Genomic DNA, 13,646 nt, shown 5'->3' with positions numbered 1-13,646 from the left:
ATTTGGCAAAATAGTCGTTTATCAATCGACTTAGTTTGCTTCCAGCACTATCCCACAGAAAATATCACAGTACTCAAGTGCTTTCTATATTTTTATTGCAATGATAAGATACAGATATATTTCCAGACATCCAATTTTATTAAATTATACTCCAATATTGCATGACAGTTTTCAGAATGACACTGATCCAAAAGACAGTTGTTTTTTTTTTGGTTTTTTTTTTTTTGACCAGAGAAAAAACATGGGATGTTTTTACAGTTTCACTTTTATTTCCCCCAGAAATGTGCGATGAAAAGCAGCAGCATATAGAGTAATAATACTACAATATACAACAGACCGATACTGTGCAACAGTCAAGAACAATTGGGAAAATCATTTACCTTTTCTCTTTTGTGAAATAGTTTTGCCAATATTAATGGCAACTTGGACACAGAGATGCACTTTGCCTGTGTTGGGGAGAGAAACCCTTCCCCCCAAACTATTAGGAAAAAACAAACAAAAAAAAAACAGAGCAAGGACATGTTGGTGTGAGTTAGAAACTTAGAGAGCTACAAACCTCAGTGGGATTACAGTATACAGCTGAGATGAGTTCATTTTCAGGACAAATACATGGAATATGGTAGATTTCTGTCAGGTCATGTGGGAAATGGCTGCGGGTTTTAGTCACCAGTTTGACGTTTATTCTCTCACTAACTGTTAATGACAGAAATACAGACAAATTCAACATGACCGTGGCAAGTATAAAACAAACTAAATAAAGATATCTGATATCTAATAAATTCCCCCAGTTTTCTAATCCCAGATGTTACTTTTTAAATGAGTACACACTTAATGATTGTATAAAAACAAAACATCATTAGAAACACTTAGGTGGTTTAATTATTCCCCATACAAAAGAAAAGGAGGGAAAGCTGTTTTATAGACTGCAATTATTATATGTATATATTTGATATATCAATAGAATCCATATATAAATGAGACATTTCTATTTTTTATACTTAAATATAATCCTTGCTATGACTAAAGAGAGCATCTAAGACATTTTCTAGCCAGAAGATAATGTGAACCTCTTGAACAGCTTGGACCACAGCCGTCGGGTGCTGGACTCTGACTGGGAACTAAACTGTCGAGCATGTACCGGCCGGCAGAGCTGGCTTTGTGAAGAACGCCCACTATTTTCACACGTGATGGCTGCGAGACTAGACAGGACTGGTTTGGATGGGAGTCTAGTGCAAACACTTTTAAATGGTTTCATTGAGACCGAAAATATTTATTTAGCTACACACTAACGACCTTATGCTGTGCTTTTTTTTTTTTTCTCATTGTCAAAGATGTGAAACATTTGAGGAGTCTTGACACCGCAGTTACACAATGGTGAACTGATGAACACAATGCACCCCTCACTCTCACAGTCAGCATGCATAACATCTTTATTAGTTGTGTTTGGCACTAGAGTTCGCCTCACGTTTTATCTAGTTCTTTTTGCAAATAAGTCTTGGATCTTATATCTTCTATCTTAAATTGTACAACTAACGCTGCAATTGTTTCTTTTTTTTTGTTTTTTTTTTTTTTAAAGAAAGAAAATTAAGTGCACTAGCTGTGTCCCAGTTGCTGACATTTAATCGGAAAGATGAGTCCCACGTCAGTAAACAAAGTGTGAGGATTGCACTATGATCACCAGCCATTTCTTAAAAAAAAAAAAAGACTCTTACTGACAATGGCAAATACATCAAGAGCCATACTACTCTACCCAGCCACAATGTTGTTATTTTTGTAAACTACAGGATTTGGTCCATCTGGCTTAGTTTCGAAGCAGACGTACATATAAATTTGCTTTAAATGCTGCCTGAGAAAGCTATCAGACTCACTGGTATTCACCAGGTGGTGAAGCTCCTGTTACCACCGAAACAACAAACTGATAACGAGAGAGAAAAAAGTGACTCTCAGGCTTTCACTTCCACAAGGGTCAGAACAGTACCATGACCTGGAGTTCAAAGATGACAGTAAAAATAAGAGAAACTAGCACTTCTTGTATTGCGGATGAGTTTAGTGTGATAAATGTGGATTTGTACTCACTTACAAAACCTCCAAATCAAACCAAACACCGGGGACAGAAATAAAATAATTAGTTGAAATGACAGTGAGAAAAAAAAATGCAAAACAAAGACAGAAAATAAGGTGTTGTAGGTCTGATGGATTTCGTTGACAACTTCCTCAGGCAAACGTCGGGTGGCAGTTTTCTTTTGAACTCAATTATTTGGGTGGGAGGAATCAGATCCACCATAAGGCTTCTTCTTCTTCGGTTTGTTTTCTGTACATTTTTCTCACATTATCAGAGCTGTTAACTTTTCAGGGTCAGGTCTATCCTGGTTCTGGTCTATCGGTGCTGTTTAGTGGAAGATCTCAACAAGAAGAGATGGATGCTCTCCTTGGCCTCAGCAGGCCTAGAGAGACCGGACTATCAGGTCCTGCATCACAGGAGGGAGCGAGGGAAGGACAGAGAAAAAAGTAGAGTGATGGGATTGTAAGAAGTTTATGTTCCACCAGTCTGGGCTTTAGTCTCACTCCCACCCTCTTCTTTACTCTCTTGTGTTTCCTGCTCTTCTTCTTCTTCCTCCTCCTCCTCCTCCTCCTCCTCTGTGTGCTGCTCCAGCTCTTCCCTGGTGATCATCTCAAAGTCGTTTCCATTGCTGTGTTGCGAGCCTTCGTCTTCACGCCGGTCGCTGTCTGTGTCCGATTGGTGGTCCTGCCCCATTCCCTCCTCCTCTGCCTCTTTACCCTCCTCCTGTCCTGCCTCCTTGCTCTCTTCATCTTCCTCCTCATCTTCATCGTCGGCATCCTTCTTCTCGCTGTCTGACTTCTCGTCGCTGTCTGATTTCTGAGCTTTTGTGGAGGCGGCGCTGTCCTTCTCATCGGCCTTTTCTGAGCCCTTCTTGTTGCTGGCTCGTGGTCCTTTGTATTCGTGAGTGTAGAGCGGCCGGAAAGAGTCGATGAAACCAACGTCTGCCGTCAAGTTGGGGAGGAACCAGAAGTGATGGCGCCCGCCAGTCACCAACCAGATAATCAAAAAGAGGATACAGCGGGCTGAGGAGACAGGAAACAACAAGGGAGGTGACTTAACTCCTGATTACAGCAGTGTGATCAAATCACATGGCTGGCTCAAGACATCACAGAGTGAAAACAGTCACTTGGAGCATTGCTGTCGACCTCTGACCAAAGTGCTGATGTGAAACTATTTGCTTCATGACAAAACTCAAAAAAATAACTTGTGTGTAGTTATTGAGTGAAGTATGCAATTGGGCACTAACTTCATGTTTGTCAATCAGGTGGACACAACATTAGAAATAAAGAAAGGTAAACTAACATTTGACGGTGTAAATCAGTTTGTTTTTTTTTTTTTTTGTTTCATTTTCACGAGAACAAAAGGAAATTGTAACTTTTGCAGTCACTTTTAATACATACTTACCAACAGCGAGAAGCAATATACTAGCAACAAAGCAGCCGGCTGCAACACTTAGATAGTACACTCCGACACGCATTTCTGCTGGCCACAGGGGGAACAGTGTGGCTGCGATCACTGCAATGACTGAAACACAGAACAGACAGACAATATGAGCAGACACATACAGGAAATCTAAAGTCTTTAAAAAACAAACATAATGTTCAGTGTATGAGGGAATGCAGTGTTTATTGTGTTAGACTAAGCTTTTTGTTATAGTTCCCCATGAGGAAAGAGTGAATGTGGCTGCCTGCAGATAAAAAGCGCCACAGCCCACTTCTCTTTTGAAAACGGTTTGTGGCCCCGAGCTCAGTTGAGAAAGGTGCTTGTTGGTCACTGCAGCTTTTTCATGCAAACAACTGGATGTGGCAGGACTCAACACCAGTCACCATGGCAACCAAGAGAATTGGGGAAAAGCTAACCTAACCCTAACCCCCTTATTTGTGGGACAGAAACTATTACAACAGAAAAACCAGATTGTGGAAGCAAATCAGCCCGTCAAGATATTGTTGTAGAAACAAAGCCGATGCCCTGCTGGTGTTTTCTACAGGCTATAACATAAGGCTAAAGTTAGGTTACAGTCTTTGTCATGTATTTATTGGCTCAGTATTTTTTAACAAGACTAAATGCTGAGAATTTTACACAAGTCAGCCACAACGTTAAATGAGGAAACTGGGTTCAATGTTGTTGCTGGTTTGTGTAACCCCCCGTTTCCTTGTGGTTTTTAATCAGTGACTCACCCAGAATCAGCCCCATAGCAAACGTCTTGAAATGGACAGGATCATAAATCCACACATAAACCTAAGGTAAAGAGACACGACGGATGTGCTGCGTGTTATTCTGATTGTGTTTGAGCATTGAAAACACATTAATGTATTTATTCTCTGTGAGTATTCACTTCATTTCCATCCAGGAACATCTGATCGTCGTGAGGCTCCAGTTTAAACTTCTTCTTAACTTCTTTCTTCTTCTTGGGGGATCCAGGACTGTCATCCTGTTAATTAAAAAAAATATTACAGTGTTATGAATGAAAAAACTCAAGATATGTGAACTTATGATAAGTGGGCATTTCAGTGTTAGTTTTGTAATTTAAGGCTGAAGAGGCACACAAACATTCACAGGCAGGACTTCAACCATTAATATAAAGGAAGCTTCTTATTGGTTGTCTGTCTTCAGGTAAACAGTTGAAATTCAGCATTTGAATCACAAAGTAATGGACCAGGACCGATTCTTGGATTTGTTTGATTGGCCAACACAATGAATATTGCTGTGTTCTTATAAACATTACATGGTGATCCTGTAGTATTTTGACAGAGCTAGCTGAATGGTCTCATTTAAATGAAAGAGAGCAAATATCCACCAGTTACATTGCTAAACCTTATTTTCCCTTCATTTCTGCCTAAGGCACTGAAGCAACCTTCTTTATTCACATTCATTTCAAATGCCAAATTAGTCAAATATGCAGCAAAGCAAAGCTCAAATCGTCAACCTGGATTTATGTTGGTCTGGCCAGATGACGAGGTCGTGATTTTTAAACGATGATTTTATTGCTACAGCTCAGCAGCTTGGAATGACTGCTGCGTCTGCTAAACCTGAACAAAGCACAAACCAGTGTACTTTGAACCTGTAGAGCAAAGTCAATATACTCACATTAACTGTCTGAACATAAGGCCAGTAAGATGAGCTGGTCATAAAGTAAATTTACAGAACTGAACTCAGTCTGTACACTGTGTAACAGTGAACCCGCCTTCAAATGGATCACATCATTAAAGCACTAAAATGATCAAATGTTTCTGGTTTTTGACGGTAACACAAACATGTTTTATCGGTGTGCTGCTGTCAGCCACAAATATATATTCATTATTTTTCTTGGTGTGCCATATAACTCATTTCTGCTTTATTCGTTTCTTTTTTACATGAATGAATAAAACAGCCACCAACAAGCTGTCCTGTTTGTGTAGGCATGTGATGTTTTCTGCTAACACTGGGTCACGTACGTTTTTCTCTTTCTTGGTTTCAGCAGCTTCAGACTCTTTCTTCTTGTCTTTCTCCTTTTTCCCTTTCTTCTCCTCCTCTTTACTGCTGTCACCCTTGCCCTTCTCTTTCTCCTTCTCTTTCTTGGTGTCTTTCTCTGTTTTTTTCTTCATCACTTTGAGAGCCCGGTGGAAGAACTGTTTCTTTAGAAGTCTACAGAGGAGGGGAGAGAACATCTGATTATTAAGAGCCAAAAACATTGATTTATTTCAGATGACTGCTATTCTGTGTGCTAATACTTCAGTCATGTGAGAGACTGACTGGAACTTATCTCCTCAAATGATAATTTCAAATCTACAAATTACTTGATAATTTGAAATTATTAAGTAAATTTTTGGGGGTAATTGTTTTAAATTCTATTCAAGCAGAGATTCTGGTTTATCTTTATATGTTGGTTTTCTTTATCTTCTGTTATAGTTAGCAGAATATATAGCAATTTGAAGGCATCTACGTGGAAATTATGATGCACAGTCAGCATTTACTGGGCTTTTAATCAGAAGATATCAATTCATCAATACAACAAGTGTTAGTGGCAGCTCTACATGTCAGAAGCCATATTGTATTTGTTTGTATCCTATTTCTTAGCTACCTTGTGAAATGGAAGTGTAGTGGTGCGTTTAACAGCTAACCTGTTGCAGTAATCCAACACAGACTCCCTGGTGGTGAACAGTGCCTCGTCTACCTTCTTAGATTTGGCCCACTTAGAATCCAGTAGACAGTCTACTGCCTTGGAAGCTGAAATGACAGACAGTAAAGCCAGATAGTAGGGAAACACACAGTATGCCTGAAAATGTAAAACAGGAATTTAGCTGTAAATTCTTCAACAGTAGCTGAATATTTGCCACAGTGTGAAAGACTTTAAAGTCTACTTATCTAAACTGCAGACGTTTTAAATACAGGTAAAAATCATAATCAATCTGATCAGTCCAAATCAATTTAAGAGCAGGACAATTATCCCAATATATAAAAAGTCAATCACAAGAGTAAGGAGTCCTGCAGCTGATGCAGAGGTCTATCCAACACTTAATCGAATGTCTTTTAGACAGTCTGAGAACACATTCAGAGACAAAGTAAATCCACAGAAGAACTGGGGCAACATTCCTGACAACAGCTAAATCCCGTAGGATCATGTGGAGATGACGATGATGACAATTTTCTACCACATACCTTTCTCCTCCAAAAACTACTGAGAAAACAGCATTTCCCAAAACTGCCACATGGATTCTTACATACCACATAACTATAAACAACTATAAATACTGTGTGGGAAGAAACTGCAGTGGAAGCATTCGTTGGATCTATTCAACTACATGGCACAAACACAGACAACACCTGACACAGCAGAGGATTTATTTTACTAAGCACAACTGCCTGTGTGTTTAACATTGAACACTGGGCAGGATTTTGACATCACCAAATGAGTAACTCCCACCCAATGCTAAGGTTGTGTGTGTTGCCAGCTTTGCCTGACGTCCGACAGAATATAAACACTAACCAATGAAGTAGTCGACCCGGTGGCCCATCATGTTCGTGGACTTGGTGGGGCAGTTGAATCGGAGGTACTTGGCCACTGCCTTCTCCTCCTTAGTGGGCTCGCTCACCTCCTGCACAGCCAGACAAACACACACATGAAAACAGATGCACATGTGCAGAAACAAAATCTTAGTCACAATCATAGTTGATGAGCAAAGATTTGACAGAGTACAATTAAAATAACAATTGTCTAAGTGGAAAACAAAGATTCCAGATATTGAAAATGTCGATTAGATACGACTAAGGCTGCATCAGCCTTAGTCGTATCTAATCTACATCTTCATTACTGTAAAAATCAAGCTACAACCTTTCAATATATCCAAAAAAGTCTACATAGACTAATTGGCACAGGTAATGAAGTGCTGGCATATTTACTTCTTTACACAGCACAACAAGCTTTTATTTTTAGTTATCATATATGACCAGTCAATGCAAAATGAGGAAGAGCAGGCCAACAAGCCTTTGTTTAAAGACACATATCTTAGAGGGCCCTCATCATTCCTACAAGAGCTCCCTGGCTCTATCACATCCAGGTAGAAGACAGACTATCAGGTCAAGTCAGAAATACAAAGATCTACAGCAGTGTTTAACCAATGAAGATATAGATAAGGTATCACATCAAACAGTAGATAACTGTCATGTAATGGAGGGTGAGTATGTTGGTAATGGACACGACTCTTTGAGTTGCAAGACGCTCATAAATGAGATAATATTACGCATGCAATTCAGTCGAAATCAAACAGCAGGAGAGTTGTTATGCTGCTCTGACACCTTGTTCAAAATGAACGCACTCAGTCATCTATAACTGAAACAGTGGAGGGGAAATCATGCAGGCCAGTTTGTTTTATCTAACAACATAAGGTCTGTTATCTCTGATGTAAATTAAGTTACATATAAAATATGATAATTCTCTCTCAACTGTAGCTCACGGTTCATCAGATCCCAGATGCAAACTGCCTTGGCATTTCCTTTGAGGTCAATAGTGCTGATTAAAATTACCTTCAAATATCAAAGCTTTAAATACTGACACTCTTTAATATTTTTTGTTTACTGTCCTCAGTGTGATCACATGTAAATACCTTATGAGAAGAAGTTCAAACAACAAATGGGTGAATGTTAAATCTCTCACAAACACGATCAGGGTTTCTTTATATAATAAATGAATAAATTCTTCAAAAATCTTTTTTTTTTAAGGTTTAAGGTTTATAGCAAAAGGTTTTACAAATCTTTGAGCGAGTTTTAAACCGTATCAAGCCATTAATGGGGAGATATAAAACTTCTTGCTTGAAAAAGTTAAAGGTATATTTAAGTCAATCAGTATTTCCATTTAGATTTCACTGACAGGATGGGAAATGTAGCTGTAATCTTCTTCATCTGTACTTTCCAGATGTTGAGGTCTTTTGTCTGGCTTTCTAATGGAATTAAGTGATTATTATGATTGTTTGTTTTTTGGGGGACTTGGGCAGATAAAAACTAACTTCTAAGAGTAAGGCGTAAAGTTCAATGGACCTGTACCAAATCAATAAACTGTTGCTTTCAGGGAATTCACTGATGTGGTCTTTCCACCTAAACTGTGTTGGTCTGTGCTGACTCCACAGACATTATTATTTTGTGTTGGATGATTATAATTCGCACACGTTGTTCCACGTTATGTAAACACGTCTAGTTAAAGCTGACGCAGCTTAGCCAGCAAACCCTCCAGAGCCACTTCAGCCACCGATGAGAACGGCTGAACCGAGACAATTCACGGAGAGGAGCAGTTTCTCAGCATGTTACAGATACTGCTGTTACCGGGGGGGGGGGCAGCTGGCTCAACAAACAAACAAAAAAAAAAAACAACAACAACGCCTTTTCCAAACAAAAATACTGCCGTTTGTTTTCGCTAGCCGGCTAATGCTAACCACCTTTAGCCATCATCTGCCTTCATGAAACCGCCCGATAACGGCTCCCGCGCGGATGCCGCCGTTAGCAGCCGACCCTCAACAGGTCGGAAAGCTGCGCCATGTGTTTATTTCTCTGCCTTCCCTCCGGCACGGACGGAGATTTGTCCGCAGATGAATGCTGTTACCTGGATCCGTTTCTTGTGCCTCCTGCGCTCCGCCATGATCCTCCAACTCAGCTCCTGCGAAGGCGCACGGGGCGGCGCACGCGCACGGATCGCGTAGTATCGCGAGATTTACCGGTCGATAATTGTGGAAGGAAAAAAAAAAAAAAAACAACCCACAAACAAAAAACAACAACAACTGTAATTTCCTCACAAAGCAAAGAGTTGGAATAAGCCCAGGTTGGTTTTAGCAGGTCAGGGCGAACTTTAATCATAATATAATATCATAAAGTCCCACCTGTTACTTTGAATGTTTCATCAGTTTTATTTCTGATTTGTTGAGACTTGTTTTATAATGCGCAGCATCGTCTTTAATCTCTCTCAGGAAAGTTAATAAATTCAAATTAGTTATTCATTTTAACCATCGAGTTAGCTAAAACATTTATTTTAATTTTAATTAGCATTCTGTGCTTATCCTGAATATTTACATTTCAGAAAGTATTAAATACTTCACTGTTTATCTGGTTTATTTCTGTTCCTTTGTCTATTATCTATTATGTACTTATGTATATTTTTTTCATTTATCAGTCGTCACTGAGCTACAATCACTTGCCAGAATCCAATTGAAAACAAGATAATGCATTTAAGTGGGCTAATCCTGTAAGAAAATAAATATCCCTTTATTAGTGAATGCTTCTTTGTCTTCGTTTTTACGTTCACATTCAAATATTAAATTTTCCTAAGAACTGAAAGCCGTACCCACCTGTACACATAACAGGTCCTATGCCAGTTTTCAGGACATTTATTATTATTATTATTATTCTTGGTTTGCATTTATTTTTGCATTTATTTTTTAATACCATGGCAGGAAGACAGTAGTAGTGCAGTTTTCTATGCAGAAAAAAGCCATTTATACAATTCAGAAGAAGAAAAAAATTATTAAAGAACCAAATCCAAAAATCTGTTATAAGTTATTTTTGATCCATAAAGAAATGCCACAGTGGCCTGTATTGTAAAAGGAAAAAGGAAAAAATGACATTGTACCTTCTCAGAATCTCATAACTCGAAATCCACACCACTCTTATTTTAAAAACATACATACATTTATAAAAGACAAATATTTAGCAGACACCTGGGCCTTGCATTGACTTGTGTATCAAAATGCAGGTAGCAAATTGTAAAAAAGCATCTTCAATCTGTTAAATCATCATGTAAACAAAACCGTCACTGTGATAGCAGCAGCCCATCAGGTATAGTGATACTCTGTCAGTACAGGCTGGGCCTTGTTGGGTTCACATATTTCCACACATTAGTACAGTTCAGGCCGTCTCACTGCTGGCAGAAGGAGGGGAATTGTTTTCTGTCTCATGCAGGTGCTCTGTGGACTTTAGGACATCAGGGTCTCTTGGACTTGCTATCATCTCCTCACTGTTGTAGTTAACAGGAGAGCCGATCTCTGAGGAGCGGTCCCCGGGCTTCTCATTAGTGGCATGCAGGGTGGTGGTGGAGGTGGACAGTGGCAGGTTCATCATGTACAACATGCTGCCCAGGCGCTTGGACACCTGTGGAGGGAAAACGAGAGATGACACACAGTGTTAATTGCTATGCATCAATTGCATTGAAGACACAATTGGAAAATGACAGGGGCAAATTAGAAAATGAATAATGACTGAGCCACACAACTCAATAAGGCATAGCTAATTAATGGCATTCCTCGTACTCATGCTTTTTCCACTATGACATTTAATAATTCTAATATTATATACAGCTGATTAGGTGATGTTATTTACTAAAATCAGCAACTCAGACATGTTCAGACCAAACATGAAAACCAGGAGAAATATGACTTTGTTTTTTTTTTTTCAGACTAATATTGTCTTAATCAGCTTTACTCTTGTCACTCCCATAACTCTGTGAAAACACCACAGAACTGGGGAGCTTTTCCTAATCCAAATGGAGTGTCTTGCAAATTAATCCTATAAATCATCCATTAAAATACGACTATATAGCGCTGTAAGCAGTTCTGAGTGGCACTCTCTTTACCTGTGAGCGGATCTTAAGAGCTGGCCCAAGCTTAAGCCCCAGTGTGTCCAGAAGATGCTCCTCGGAGAGAAGAGGCAGTGTCTCCCCATCAATCATGTGGTCCTTGAATGTCTGCAGAGTAGAATCAACGTACATTAGCACAGCAAAGACTGAAGAGTAAGTATGATGATAAGCTGTTTAAAGACAACAACCGACCTGTGCGTACTCTGAACACGTGGGTATGCTGTTAATAAAGTTGTAAACATCATTCACTGTCCATTTTCTGATATCCTCAGACACCTCATTACCATTAAGAAAGAGATTAGGGGGACCTGGCAAACGCAAAGCACATACAAGTTAAATAATTGTTTAAAGAATCAATTTAGGCGTTGTAGTTCAATTTCATATTTATTTTCCAAACTCACCAGGGGGAAGGAAACCATTTCCAGGGACTGGGAACATGTAAGGCATCCCTGTGAGAGCTCCACTTGCTGAGGGATACATGAATTTCTCCTGGAAAGCTGAACATTGGCTGGACACGTCTTTGTCGTTTGTGCCACTGTTGGCCCCATCAGGGCAGCTATCCTGACTGTTTACACAGGCTTTACGCAGCACTGCCTCCCCCTCTTTGTAGTTCTTTCTGCTTCCTGTTGCAACTTCAGGATCTGCTTTTGTCTGATGATGCATTTTGCTGGCTGCGCATTCCTCCCCCATCTCCCCCTTTGCCTCCACCTCCTTCTCCTCCCCTGATGTAGCTCCTGGGCTCTGCTCTACACTTTTATCCTCACTTGGGCCCTTCAGGCTGGTCACATGGCTCTCTGCACTCTTGTGAGTGGTTGGCCTTCGGCCAGCCCTGCGTCCCCTCTCTCTGTGCAGCGTGCTGATTGGTGGGTAAGGACTGGCTGACATCAGTATGCTGTTGGAGTGAAGTTCGTCCAGGGTGGGACGGTGGACGAAGACGTCGTGGCCGTCTGGCATGCGCTGACGACCTCTAAAGGCCATGGGGTTGGAAGGGTAAGACATAGGATTATCTATTCCCATCAGCCCCTTCTGATGGGCATTTTCCAGCTCCTTCTGATGGAGGATGGCATTCATCTCCATTCTGAAAGGGACCCCATACAGACATAATAGTGTTACATTTGTGCTACAATAATGATGAACAAAACAGAAGGAGCTGATTCAAATCTGAGAATGTAGAAAATGATTTATCCAGGGAGATTTGGTGCAGACCACTGTGTGGGTGGAATTTATTTTATGAGGTGTTGTTGGTATTCTGCCTGCTACCTTGCTATGTTCTGCTTGTGAATGAGCTCTTGTCGCCGGGCAACTGTTTCCATGGGTTCTGAGGGTAAAAAGCCATAACCGGCTGAAAAAAAAAAATAAAAAAATAAAGCAATAAAATAAAATAAAAAACAGAAAAAGGGAAAAAGAGAGGGAGAGGTCCGTTAATATTTACATTCTCATAAATACTATTCTCGGGAATCGTACTATGCTCACCTGCTCCGGGGAAGGCCCTCCCAGGCAGGACATTAGCATGTGGGGGCAGAGGTGGGCCGAGGTGAGGCGCCATGTGGATCTGTCTGGCTTCAGCTGCCACCATCTCGTTTGGTGGGACCAACTCTCTGATGAGAGAAAAGAAAATCTTTGTCTTTTAACATAACATCAAGGAGCCAAACATAGAAAACGAAAATCATGTCTTTAGCATCGGCTGTCATGATACCGACCAAAGTATATTTTGATCTCAGTAAAAATATTTTCATTGCACAAAAACTGCATCTGATTTTTTCTCTCAGCAGCCCGGCTGGATTTACCACCAAAAGGACAGCTTTGAATAAATTGGAAGACAGAATAACAATGGCAGCGATTTTTTATGGTAATATTTTTTATTTTTTATTTTATTTTTAAATTTTTTTGCTGTGACTGCAAACTAAATATTTATGATTTCTTAACTGACAGCAAAAATTGCCATTATTGAAAGAACTGTAGTGTCATATTCATGCAAAGAAAATTATAAAATTGTAATTCTTAGTGCAATAATCGGTAGAATCAAATTGTGTTTCTATCTGCAATTTGTATAGAAGTAATATTGAAGAACCTTTCCATGAAGTGAGGTTCGAACTGTGGAGGTACGCCCTGTAACCTCTGCTGCCCCTGTGCGAGGATCTGTGGAGCCATGGCCATCTGGTTCCTCATTATCAACTCCTGCCTCTGTCTCAGCTCTGCAGGAGCAGAAGACATCGCAGGGCACATCAGACATGATCTGACTGTAGAACTGGAGACTGCATCTTCCAATCCACTCATCAACGCCGAGTAGGCAAAATCACAAATTTGGTTTAAATTTTCAGACAATATATATTATCTTCTTTTCCTTGCTGCTGTGTTGGATTGCCTCTTGGGTTTTCCTGTCTCACCTCCAGCAGACATGCCGTTGACTAGACGATACCAGTGCTTTTCGTCCAAAGTTCCCTGCTCTCCGAGCGCCGTCATCTTTCTCAGTTGCTCCCGTGGAGTCAT

General features: G+C 40.1%; 2 protein-coding genes across 3 annotated transcripts; both read right to left on the bottom strand.

The window, feature by feature from the left end:
* Nucleotides 1-212: 212 nt before the first annotated feature.
* On the bottom strand, nucleotides 213-9,205 carry sec62 (SEC62 homolog, preprotein translocation factor). 2 transcript variants are annotated; one of them, XM_029525676.1, is made up of 8 exons: nucleotides 9,135-9,205; nucleotides 7,029-7,137; nucleotides 6,163-6,268; nucleotides 5,485-5,686; nucleotides 4,398-4,469; nucleotides 4,240-4,300; nucleotides 3,467-3,586; nucleotides 213-3,084 (listed from the first exon to the last, which is right to left on the bottom strand). In XM_029525676.1, the coding sequence occupies exons 1-8, from the start codon at nucleotides 9,168-9,170 to the stop codon at nucleotides 2,534-2,536; spliced, it is 1,257 nt and encodes a 418-aa protein (XP_029381536.1). In that variant the 5' UTR covers nucleotides 9,171-9,205; the 3' UTR covers nucleotides 213-2,533. The 2 variants fall into 2 exon arrangements, with proteins under 2 accessions (XP_029381536.1, XP_029381535.1); XM_029525675.1 differs by having other exon boundaries at nucleotides 4,398-4,493; nucleotides 5,497-5,686.
* Nucleotides 9,206-10,429: 1,224 nt separating this feature from the next.
* samd7 (sterile alpha motif domain containing 7) lies at nucleotides 10,430-13,646 on the bottom strand. The gene is made up of 8 exons (XM_029525533.1): nucleotides 13,544-13,646; nucleotides 13,228-13,351; nucleotides 12,630-12,754; nucleotides 12,417-12,498; nucleotides 11,558-12,234; nucleotides 11,349-11,464; nucleotides 11,154-11,264; nucleotides 10,430-10,672 (listed from the first exon to the last, which is right to left on the bottom strand). Exons 1-8 carry the CDS (start codon nucleotides 13,644-13,646, stop codon nucleotides 10,430-10,432), a joined length of 1,581 nt encoding a protein of 526 aa, XP_029381393.1.

Source organism: Echeneis naucrates, chromosome 17 (genome assembly GCF_900963305.1).
Source record: "Echeneis naucrates chromosome 17, fEcheNa1.1, whole genome shotgun sequence".
In the NCBI taxonomy this organism is placed as follows: Eukaryota; Metazoa; Chordata; class Actinopteri; order Carangiformes; family Echeneidae; genus Echeneis; species Echeneis naucrates.
The sequence above is the reverse complement of the archived record's forward strand: the minus strand, read 5'-3'. Positions and strand labels throughout refer to the sequence as shown.

What these genes read in the sequence shown, in the direction of transcription:
- samd7 (XM_029525533.1), bottom strand. Translation starts at nt 13,646, where the DNA reads ATGACTCCACGGGAGCAACTGAGAAAGATGACGGCGCTCGGAGAGCAG. An exon ending in GAGGGCCTTCCCCGGAGCAG is followed by an intron (nt 12,499 to 12,629) that starts GTGAGCATAGTA and finishes TTTTTTTTTCAG; the next exon opens with CCGGTTATGGCTTTTTACCC. An exon ending in CGTGTTCAGAGTACGCACAG is followed by an intron (nt 11,265 to 11,348) that starts GTCGGTTGTTGT and finishes TCTACTCTGCAG; the next exon opens with ACATTCAAGGACCACATGAT.
- sec62 (XM_029525675.1), bottom strand. Translation starts at nt 9,170, where the DNA reads ATGGCGGAGCGCAGGAGGCACAAGAAACGGATCCAG. An exon ending in GTGTTGGATTACTGCAACAG is followed by an intron (nt 5,687 to 6,162) that starts GTTAGCTGTTAA and finishes CCTCCTCTGTAG; the next exon opens with ACTTCTAAAGAAACAGTTCT. An exon ending in TGCTATGGGGCTGATTCTGG is followed by an intron (nt 3,587 to 4,239) that starts GTGAGTCACTGA and finishes TCTGTGTTTCAG; the next exon opens with TCATTGCAGTGATCGCAGCC.